This window comes from Bombyx mandarina, chromosome 13 (assembly GCF_030267445.1).
Source record: "Bombyx mandarina strain Sakado chromosome 13, ASM3026744v2".
Lineage (NCBI taxonomy): Eukaryota > Metazoa > Arthropoda > Insecta > Lepidoptera > Bombycidae > Bombyx > Bombyx mandarina.
Window position 1 is genome coordinate 15,764,609 of NC_143220.1, and position 12,382 is coordinate 15,776,990.

Here is a 12,382-nt window from a genome sequence, read left to right on the forward strand (position 1 = left end):
TACGACACAAACCCGCGGTCAATTGAGGCCCTAAAAGAAAACATCCGCAGAGAAATGACAAGCATTTCAGCAGTGACGTGCCGCGCAGTCATCGACAATTTTAGACGTCGTTTGCAAGAGTGCCGTGATCGCAACGGATTACATTTAGGAGATGTTATTTTCAAAAAATAATTCCCGTTTTTTAAGCTTTTTATGTAAATAAAAATTTAATTCATAATGTAATTAGTTTTATTTTAATAAATTTTTTTCATATCAAAGGACTTATGGGCCACCCTGTATTATGTAGTTATTATAAGCAAGCAGTTGTTTTGGTTGCAGCAATATTAATCTATTTATTCTGTTTGGCAGTTTTGACTGTAAAGTATAGGAGGCTATCTCAGTAGTATACCAGCGTACTTTTTATTTAATACTACCGCGTGTGTCTAATGTAGACTTAGTTCCTTACACAGACATCACTATCATTAGCTTTGACATATGTAATGATTTTTTTTTGTGCATATGAAAATCACTGGCATGTGGTAGTTGAACCTCACCAAAAACTCATGCCGAGGGAAATATATCCTCGAGTAAATTAATCTCAATCTATATATCTCTGTCTCTACATATCTTGATTCCTTTTTCAATATTTTATAGTAAAAATTTGTTGAATTTTCGATTTATTTCGACAATATTCAAGATGTTCAAATGTATGTTCGATGTAAATCTCATGTAGGATATTCTAAACCGTCTTATCTCCCCTTCTTATTTAGATAGACAGGCTTGTCTTCCTTAGTATGCAGCTTTTAGGAGCTCATAGATAAGATTTTATGTCGAATATAATGTTGTAGCGCTGAACGAAGAGGGGTTTCTATGAATGGAACTGATACTGTGACTCTGTTTACGCGTTCTATGGTGCAAGTATATTGCTATATAATCCTGAATTATTATGTTTTTGCATTGTAAAAGTTTTGTTAGCGTTCATTTAAACAAAACTGTACGTTGCCAAGTCGGTAACAGTAGTAGCATCGTGACACAGCGGGGATCGAATCTACCGTCACCTCAGAGGTGGCTGCGGGATCGCCCTGTTCTCACTGACCTATATCCGCTTTGGCACCGCTCACAATCGCCGCTTCAACTTAATTGTTCCGACACTTCGGGCCTTCTAACGACTGTGCTGCAATCGCTCGATTTAAAGGGTCGTTTTGAATACAACGCTTGCGACCCCTTTCAGAGTGCTTTGCGTTGATATCAATCCGACAGTGGGTCAGAGACATCAGCGGTGTCGGAGATGACGTTCTATATGCAAATCAATTCTCTTTGCTTTGTTGAAATTCATCCGATTGTTCGTGTTTCGGTTTCGTTTCTTTTTGAAACGTGATAAGTGTATTGCTGTGCTAATAGCGACCGTAAATTAATGGTATTTCAGTAAAATACGACACACGGCGAATTTGTCGTGCTACGGACACGTACAATAATGAAAAGGGGGGATTACAATTTGCCTTTGTGATGGCGTCGTCGAATTACATTAATCTGGTGTAGTCGGTGTCGGAGCGACGCCGCCGCAACCAACTTGATTAAAAATTCTATTAGTTGAAAGGCACAGACATCTCCTTAATAGATAAAGTGACAAAGCCTCACTTTAGAGAAATTGCTACTTCGCATAATGTACGGCACAGAAATAATATGTTCTAAGTTGTATTTTTTTTTTTCATTCGTCATGATGAGCTGACGGGATCTCGGCCAACAAATAGGTTTCGACTCTGGAACGGAAAAATGTATCGCGGCAGAAACAAAAACATTACTTCTTAAATTGAAACTAGGGTATTAGGAACTAAGCAATTATTGTACCTACTACGAACAAATAATAGATAAGTAGTATTAAGCTGGGGTCGCAAAACCTTATCTATTATACTATTAACCAGAAGATTATTCGTGAAGATTCTCGGAATTTTATAGTACTAGTTAGAAATGAATTACTACTTTGTGATCAAGTAACAATTTTTCATTTATTTCCTTTTGAATTTTAATTCTGAAAAAGTATTAACTCGGCCATAGCTTATAATAATACTATAAATAGGTTCGCGACACCCGAGGTCGTACAACTTATGCTTTTGTAAATATACATACATATAATATATGTATAGTTGTGTGTGTGTGTGTGTGTGTGTGTGCGTGTATGTATATAAAGATAAGCATATCGGCCGCGACTGCCAACCCACTGAGTTTCGTTTCCGATCCGGTGGTAGATTCTGCGAAGCACTGCTCTTTCTAGGGCTAGTGTTAGCAACGCCCCCAGGTTTGAACCCCGAGAGCTTGCCTACTCGTTAGGTTACGCTGGCATAGCCTCACAAGGCCACCACCTTAGGTAGGGAAAAAAAAACCGCGACTGCGAGTGGTTACCGTCACTGATTTATTATCGGCACCACCATGGGCACAGCTATGACACTACCTAAAATACCAAATTATCTGAAGTCGTCGTGGCCTAAAGGATAAGACGTCCGGTGCATTCTTATGCAGCGATGCACCGGTGTTCGAATCCCGCAGGCGGGTACCAATTTTTCTATCGAAATACGTACTCAACAAATGTTCACGATTGACTTCCACGGTGAAGGAATAACATCGTGTAATAAAAATCAAACCCGCAAAATTATAATTTGCGTAAACACTGGTGGTAGGACCTCTTGGGAGTCCGCACGGGTAGGTACCACCGCCCTGCCTATTTCTGTCGTGAAGCAGTAATGCGTTTCGGTCTGAAGGGTAGGGCAGCCGTTGTAACTATACTGAGATCTTAGAACTTATACCTCAAGGTGGGTGGCGCATTTACGTTGTAGATGTCTATGGGCTCCAGTAACCACTTAGCACCAGGTGGGCTGTGAGCTCGTCCATCCATCTAAGCAATAAAAAAAAAAGTATCTACACTACCTAATATCTATCACTACTACACTACCTAAAATCTAGGTATCAGTTTTTTAGCGAATTCTTATGAGTCTGAACCTTTCTTTAAAATCGGTCTTCTTAAAATATGTAATTATAAGTGTATTAACTATTAAACGTGTTTTTTTGTAAATATGTACCTACAATGTAAATCACATTTCGGCCAGTATCATATTTTATTATTTTCTTTATTTTTGCGAGCCGCAGACGTAGTTAATTAGAAATACTTCTATGGCTTAGTGTTTTCTGTTAATAGGTTCTAACATTTCGAATACTACAGTTTTTGCTCATGAACGACTTTCGTCAGATAAATGAACGAATTACTCGTAAAAAAGTTTTAATGAGCTTAGAAAGATTATAAATACAAGAAGCCCAAATTATCTGCAAGGGTCTTGACAACTTATTTCTTCATACATTAATGGATGTTTCATGATTCTCGTAAATCGATTAATTACCGAATTTTTAATGAACGTGTGTCTGTAAAATAATTTAATAGCATTTAAATTTAAAAACATAGAGTACGCATGCTATTGTAGGTATTAGATACCGTCTCGGACTAGCAGTGGTAAGCGTTCGGACAGTCCGGACAGATTTACGAAGACCGGTCGCGATATCTATAATCCCGCATCTCGAAAAAGCGACGCTCTAAAAAGACGAAAAACAACCACGAACCATTGAATTCACAATCTGCAATCGAGACTGGCATCAACATTCTAGAGTCGCATTAAAATATATTGTTAACTTGGAATGAATAGACTTGTGAACACTTTCGAGTTTCAGTGATAAGGGTCGTGCGTCGAGCGGCTGGCTAGTAAAACGTTTACCACGGGATTGTTCTTTTAAGTACACATACAACTCTCTCTCTGTAAGTCGTCGACACTCGCGGCCCGTGTGTCTTCTTTGTAAATAGAGTTTATTCGGTGGCTTCGAGGTATCTGTTTTACTTTCGGATGTTGCTCCATAAGCTGCTAAAGTAGTTGCTCGGTGAACCTTTTTTAATATTTACATTTAATTTAATATACAAAAGAGAACTGAAACGAAAAATGCCGCTACGAATGAATTATTATATTTTATACTAGACGTAACCTAAAGTTGTCTTATAAGAAGATAAGATAAGCCTTTATTAACAATCTAATTTAAGTTACATTTTTAATACACTTATTATCTAGTTTTATTATTCGACACCGGTTTCTTGACAACAATTAAAAGAGATTAATAGCATACGAATAAATTTTACCTTAGCTGTATTTTTATTAAATTATTAGTGGATCCGGCGAACTTTGTTCTGCCACACGGTTTGTTTCAAAAACATCAACCGGTCAACTTCAAAATTCTACTATAATTAACCATAGAATATATTACGTTTAGCTGTCAGTTGTGTTTTGCTATTCCATATCAGTTTCGTTTTGTTATACCACGTTTTATGTCACGTCCCATAGGAACGTGATAAAAAGTCCTTTAAGATCCTATGTCCTTCTCCTGAGTCTAAGCTACCTCCTCACCAATTTTCAGCCAAATCAGTTCAGACGTTCCTGAGTTATAAATAGTGTAACTAACACGACTTTCTTTTATATATATAGATGGCAATGACATTCAAATAGAGATTGGCGTTTCTACACGATGAAATACTTTAGAACACCGTACTGTATACACAAATAAGACTAAGTCCGCACAATAGTTACGTCTTTTTGGAATTTCATTCCAGTTGGACTGGCAAGTTCGTTTGCTTTAGTAGTTCACGCCACATGTCCAAACGTTAAGTAGCTTTGTTCTAAGTGGTGTTTGATATGTGTTGCAACAAAGGCTATAACAGAGTATGTTAGCTTTGGTAATACACTGTGATCTATAAATAAGCCGGTCGTGTTAACGATAATGCTCGTTTTATTAGGTCAGTTGGTTTTGTAACAGAATTTAAAGTTGTTGGTAATAATAATATGGCTTTTGAAATATGAAAAAAACTGTTTGATTTATTAAATTGTATACATTACTCTCTTAGGTATTTCTGGCTTAGGTAAACATGTTAAGTTCATGTAGGGCCGGTTATTGTGGCGAGCCTTAGGGAAGGCCTATGTGCAAGTCCGTGGACTGAAAAAAATGCAGTTTAATTATTTTTTTGATTAATTGAATCACACCCTTCACTAAAAAACGAGTAGCCTGTGCCCTTGGCATTACTGCCGTCCATGAGCGACAATAACGATTCACCATCAGGGGGGTCATATTCTAGTTTTACTACTAAGACAAAAAATAATTTTTTTATTAATGTTCATAGATATGTACCATAAATGCTTTATTCTATTCTAATAATTAGAACTTTATTACACAATTCCACTGATTTATACATTACATGAATTAAAATAGTATTACCGTCTTTAGAAAACTTTTTAACTGACTTCAAAAAAGGAGGAGGTTCTCAATTCGACTGTTTTTTTTATGTTTGTTACCTCATAACTTTTGGCTGGGTGAATCGTGAAATGATGATTCTTTTTTTATTAGAAAGCTGACGCTTCTCGTGTCGTCCCATTTCAATTTAGTCCAGTTCTGATAATAGTATCCATGAGAAAACCATATAAGTCTTAAATTTGCATTAAGTACGTGCGCGACAAATAGATGAATAACTCAATAACTTAATATCACACCAACCGATTTCGATGATTATTGTTTGTAGTGTATATTAATTTATTTCGGAATATCTTTTTTTTTCTATTTGAGGTCGGTTTTTGATAAAGCATGTCTTTTTACAATAATAAAGAAATAGAATAAGAATACATTCGAAATATTTATTATGTTTGATAGAATTAACAATGAACACAAAGCGACACACAAGCGACTTCGCCTTCGTGGTGTCGTACCTATATCAAAAACGTTCAGTATCTAAATATTAAATTTCATAGAGGACATTTTTAACAGAGGTCGAAAGAGGAGGTTTAAAAGTGGGTCGTGTAGCCGATTGTTTGAAGGGAATTAAGTATCGATATTTCCATTTGAACATTCGGCTACGAGATATTCGGTAGTTTACTTGTTGCGGTATTTAACCGACCGATGTTATCTGCATAATGCGGTCGTCAGTGCCAACGCGCCGTACTTCACCTCGTTATTATGGATTTACATTTTAACCTCGCTTATCCGCATTTGTGTTTAATTAATTTACTGCAATTTCGCTTCACTAATGAACGAATTGAAGTGTAAGTTGCAACCAGTATAAAGACACTCAATTTAGAGGTTGCACTTTAAAGAAAGTTAACCTGGTTTTTTGCCGACTAAATGAGAAGAACTCACTTTTAAGATGTCACGATGAATTCAAACTACAGTGTACCCATTAGTTTTAAAAAAAAAAATTTAGTTTATAAATCCAAGTTTTTTTCAAGTTTACCTACTAAGTCATTCGGGGGAAGCATGCAAAAATTTCTTCGTAGCAAAATACGTATAATTTGGCACAACTAAGCACTAATGCTGGGAAAATAGTTTCAATTTAAGTCGTTAAATTTTAGAGATACCCCATAGTGCTTGTCTATCGTATAAAATCGCGAAACACAGTTCGTTAGATACCCAAACAATGGCTTCATTAGCGCTGTAATCGTAGTATTCTACAATTCACTTGTTTCGGACAGTTGCTATGAGTCATAAAAGCCTACTCAACTGACCTAGACTGAAAATGTTAACCTTAATATATATTTATATTTCTTTACCGTAGGCAGCGGCTTGACTCTGCCCCTGGCATTGCTGAAGTCCATGGGCGACGGTAACCTTTTATTACTTTGCCTTTTTATATTTCGTTCGCTAAGATAGGCATGTGAGGTTTGCTTGTCGGATATTGTGAACCCAATTACAAAATTTGCTGGAATTAATATATAAATGTAGTCACATCGTAAAGAATTTCACCGATTTTGAATCCCATTTTAATTAGAATAAATTTCCGGCATTTAAATTTTAGCTTTATTAAAATTTTAAAGCTATGCTCGGTATTTATCTAATGGACAAAATCCGGAACGAAGAAATTCGATGGAGAACCAAAGTCGACGACATAGCTCTCAAAGCTAGCAGGCTAAAGTGGCAATGGGCCCGACGCCAGGTGGGGGAGGAAAGTCCTCGAATGAAGGCCACGGATGGGTACCAGGAGCGTTCTTCTTCTCAGTCGTATGCACTCTTGGCAGAGTGGTCGTGGTCATCACTTCGGTTGGTGGTGCGCTTCACCAGACGTCGCCATTCCTCGCGTACCGCGGCCCTTCTTGTGCACTCGTTAACGGGACCGTTTAGAGCTGCCTTTATTTGGTCGGTCCATCGTAACGGTGATCTGCCGCGCGGTCTTGTACCCTCTATCATGCCCTGCACCACAAGGCGCTCAACCGAGTCGTCACCCCGCCGCGACACATGCCCGAAGAAAGTGAGAATGCGACCCTGAACGATGGAGGATAGTCGCTGCTTGATGCCGAGTTCCTGTAAAATTGACTGATTCGTTCTGAACTCTGTCCACGATATTTGCAGCATTCTTCTCCAGCACCACATTTCGAGAGCATCTATCCTCTTTTTCTCACTTTCTCTCAATGTCCAGGTCTCAGCAGCATAAAGAAAAATGGGGAAGACCAGCGCTCTTACAAGTCTGATTTTAGTGGCTTTAGTGATATTTCGATTCCCCCATATTTTCTTCAGCCTGTCCATGGCTGACCTCGAAACAGCCATACGCCGCTTGATTTCATCAACGCACCCGCCAGTGTTCGATATCAGTGCACCTAAGTAAATGTATGACTGTACGACATCGCAGTTCGCAATTTTTGTGACCTCTGGCGAGTTATTATTAGCACGGTCGACAATCATGACACTTGTTTTGTTGCGGTTAATTTTAAGTCCGAAATCAAGACTGACGCGTTCCACTCTACCGAGTAGCTCTTCCATCTGGCTAACACCTGACGCGACTAAAGTGATGTCGTCTGCATAACGAAGATTTGAAATCTTCCGACCTCCGATAGTTATTCCATCTGACCAGTTTTCGAGGGCGATTCTCATTATAAGCTCCGTATATATATTGAACAGGAGCGGTGATATAATACACCCTTGGCGAACTCCTGCGCTAGGGTGGAAGTGACGCGATAGAATGTCATCTATTCTAACTGAAGCTGTTCCTTCCTCATAGAGTCGCCTCAGCAGATGGACCAAGTGTTTGGGGGTACCCATGGCCAAAATAGTTTCCCAAAGTTTTGGCCATTTGACAGAATCAAACGCCTTAGAGAAATCCACAAAGCATAAGTACGTAGGCTTGTTGAATTCCCGGGATTTTTCGATGATCTGTCGAACGGTTAATATTTGTTCTCGTGTACCTTTACCCTTTACAAAGCCGGCCTGTTCAGGAGCAATTTCTTTAGAGAGGTACGATTTAAGGCGCTCGTTAACGATACGCAGCAATATCTTGCATGCGTGTGGAATCAACGCTATGAGACGGTAATTACTGCAGCTTTTTGTCGAGCCTTTTTTATGCAGTGGCACGAAAACAGTATGAACCCAGTCTTGGGGCCAAGTTCCAGACTGCCATATTTTATTACACAGGGTATGGAAAATTTCAACGCCATACTCCCCAGATGCCTCAATCGTTTCAATTGGAATGGCGTCCTTCCCTGTGGCTTTCCCTTTCTTAAGATGTTTTATTGCAGCCCTAACCTCATCCTTAAGAATGCTCGGCTCTATCTCTTCATCTTGAGGTGCTGTTGGATCGAAACAGTGCGAGTTAGGATCTTGAAACAGAGATTGGCAGTACTGTTTCCACGTTTCGGAAATATCCTCAAGGTCTGTTACTGTTTCACCTTGCGAATTCTCAATATTGCGCACGACGGGAAGTCGTTGAATGCGGGAGGCGGAGGATCGCATTCTGTCGAAGGCATTGGGGAAGGCCTTTGTCCAGCAGTGGGCAGATAAAGGCTGATGATGATGATGACGATTTAAATTTTAAATAGTTTTTTTTTCAAGATTATAGTAAGCACATATTTAGAATTTTGGTATCATAACAGCCTCTTCGATTAAGCATTCGTAAACTAATTTATGGATGAGGCGCAAATATGTGTCGTGTTGTGTTTTTCTTGTCTTGTTTTTCATAAAATGGTGTAAGTACACTCGACCTGTGCCAAGTGGGAATTCAGTAGCGCGAAAAGTGGACCGCTCGTGAAGTGAATCGTTAACATCTGAAGGACATTACACCATTTGTACTGGCTTAAAAAAAACCAAATAAGTAGTTATTTAAATCAAGGAACGGCGTAACGTAAAGCTGCTTGTGACTTTTAATAACATCCTGAATAATTTTCCGTGGAACTCAGTTTATCCTACGATGCATGGTGGTAATTGTTTTAAGATGAGTGGGGCATTATAAGTTATGGCTCCGGTAAATGCTTAATTCCAGGCCCTAGGTCCTACTGGTTCTACTGATGGTAGGACCTCTTGTGAGTCCGCACGGGTAGGTACCACCATCCCGCCTATTTCTGTCGTGAAGCAGTAATGCGTTTCGGTTTGAAGGGCGGGGCAGCCGTTGTAACTATGCTGAGACCTTAGAACTTATATCTCAAGGTGGTTGGCGCATTTACGTTGTAGATGTCTATAGGTTCTAGTAACCACTTAACATCAGGTGGGCTGTGAGCTCGTCCACCCATCTAAGCAATAAAAAAAAGATGTGTGGTGTCGTGGGACACCGGATAGGAACGAAGTTCCTTATTATATAAATGCGTTATTATGATTTTTTTATTGGTAAAAAAAAATACTTTACAAAGTTATCAACTTTATTTTACAATGATTTATAAAAAATATATCTATATTTTAATACGTGAAGCAAAAACTTTGTATCCCTTTTTAGGAAAATTGCGCGGACGGAGGAGTATGAAATCTTCCACACTTATAGAGAATATAGAGAAGAAGTGCACAATGCTAATATTTTCTTAAAATAATGTATAAAAGATACATTAAATCAATAAAGAAAACATTACACACACTACATACCATGTATTTAACGCACACACGCATCCATACTATTTATTGTCAAACTTTTGTTCTTGACGTCTGTTGTCAAATTGAGAATAGATTAAATATTGTTTGCCTTTGTTAATATTTTTTAAAGTGTAGTCTTGGCGAAATTTGTGATTATAGAAGTATAAAATACAATCATAATAGTGTACAAACTTACAATTCCAATTAATTATAGTCGAATTTCGACTACTGCGGGACCTCTAGTTAATATTAATATACAAAGAAACAGCTATTTTTATGAATAATAATAATAACCGTCATCACGTAGACTATACATTAGACACTGTATAGCCATCATACTAAGACTATATATAAATAATAAAAAATCTTACGTTACGGACGTTTTTCCCGGTTAGGGCACCCCTCCGCATCATACCATAAGGAACATCGTTCCAAAAAAAAAAAAAAAGGTCGATTGTCTAGCTACGCTAGTATTCTACGTGTGTGGGATAAACCTTCAGAAACATTCGTAACATGTAAGTAATCGCAATAGTAGTAAAATGTGCGGCACGAGATGTTGCGTGCACGCCGTCACCGGCCTGCCAATAATCACTGCCTATTGTAGTCGCATTTGCAATTAGGTTGCTGCCTTCTGAAATCGCAACCTATTTTTGGAGAAACATAACAACAGGCTATAGAGGTTATGGTTTATGCTTACTGAAAGCGGTCTATGCTACGCCAGTAATGTAAATTAAAGATTTCCTTGCTGCAGTAATTGATCGTTATCTACTGTACTTAATTTACCAAGCTTAATGTGTTCGTATAGATTGTATTTTTTTTATTTTTTTTTTATTGCTTAGATGTGTGGACGAGCTCACAGCCCACCTGGTGTTAAGTGGTTACTGGAGCAAATAGACATCTACAACGTAAATGCGCCACACACCTTGAGATATAATTCTAAGGTCTCAGTATAGTCACAACGGCTGCCCCACCCTTCAAACCGAAACGCATTACTACTTCACGGCAGAAATAGGGCGGGGCGGTGGTACCTACCCGTGCGGACTCACAAGAGGTCCTACCACCAGTAAAGTTTTAGTTAGTATAATATTCAAGTGTCGACTTATAACACCTTAGTTGTCTATAGTCACGAAAATTGTATACTGTTCGTAACGTGGGAAATAATGACAATAAAAAAAAACCGAGAGATTAAATCGTAAAAATAGTTTTAATTGTGCGCGAAAACCGAAGAAGATATAATGTATTTTTGTTGAACTATTTTTTTTTAATATATTAAGTATAGTTTTCTTTGTTACAGATCACATAAGAGAGTTTTCATGTGGTACTCTCTTTTATCGTACTCTTTACATGAATGAAGAGAGAAATACGCTTTATGTTGGTGCTATGTAAGTAAAAACTAATCATTATATTTAAATTTTCTAGTATAGTTTTTTTTTTGTTTTTTTTTTTTTGTCAGTAGGAAATCGCCGGACTCCCACTCCACTGGGGATGGAGGGTGGGGCATGTCGGAGTCGAACCGACTAAAACCTCCTGTCGCTCAACAACCAACGTCCAACCCTCGCATGAGACAGAACTCATGAAAAGGCAAGGGGAGGAGAGTGAAGCGTTTAGTGCGGAGCACATCTCTCCCATCACCCTCCCCCTCGGGACGCCGGGCCAGCGATCGTCGGCGCCACGACCACCAGCCCTCTCGGTCGGCAGGCTGTCCGAAGCCCGCCTAAATGGCGCCGGTTTGAATAGGTTATCTTACGAAATACCCCGCTGGGTCAGAACCAGCGTGGGTCGAGGATAGCCGGCCTTCCATCACCCGGATGCTCTTGCGTAAAACGCGTGCAGAGCAGCTTGCACGTCGTCTTCTTAGGCCCCCTTCGCCGGGCCCCAGACCGACATATGAGGGGGACCCGAAACACTTAGAGGGCCAGGGCTAGGGCGAGATTCGCCTCCCTGGCCCCCGCTCGACGGCGGCGGGCTTGTGCGTCTCTCACGCGCCCCGCCGCCTCCTTCTGCGAGATGGTGCACTCGCAGAAGTCGAGCATCGCCTTCCACGACTCGTCGTTGCAGCGTCGAGCATCGATGCCACAACACTCGGCAACGACAAGTCGTTTCCTATTTTTGCGACAAGGATACGGCGCCACCCCTCCCATGCGGGGCAGGCAACGAGCGTGTGCTCCGCCGTGTCCAAGTCGCAACCACAATGGTAACACTCTGCCGTCGGCTCGGCTCCGATCCGGTGCAGGAACTCACCGAAGCAACCATGCCCAGTGAGCACCTGCGTGAGCCGGAAAGTGAGGCGTCCTCTGTCACGATTCACCCAATCCACAAGAATCGGGCGAATCGCCTCGACGGTCCTACGACCAGCCGAAGGATCGGCCAGCCGCCTGGACCATGACTCCAGCACGGACTTCTAGTATAGTTAACTTTTTTTTTTTCTGTGTAATCTATGTTTTAAATGGCATTTGAATAGATTTTAGCAAATATTTTGTACTATCACAACAATGAACAAGCATTGTAT

General features: G+C 39.8%; 1 protein-coding gene across 1 annotated transcript in view; it reads left to right on the forward strand.

The window, feature by feature from the left end:
• The window catches only part of LOC114245037 (semaphorin-2A), a 71,963-nt gene that overhangs the window by 35,671 nt on the left and 23,910 nt on the right, over positions 1-12,382 (forward strand). Inside the window, exon 2 of the mRNA XM_089732387.1 lies at positions 11,168-11,255. Within this exon, the coding sequence (XP_089588513.1) occupies positions 11,168-11,255 (88 nt within the window). The remainder of the gene's footprint in view (positions 1-11,167; positions 11,256-12,382) is intronic.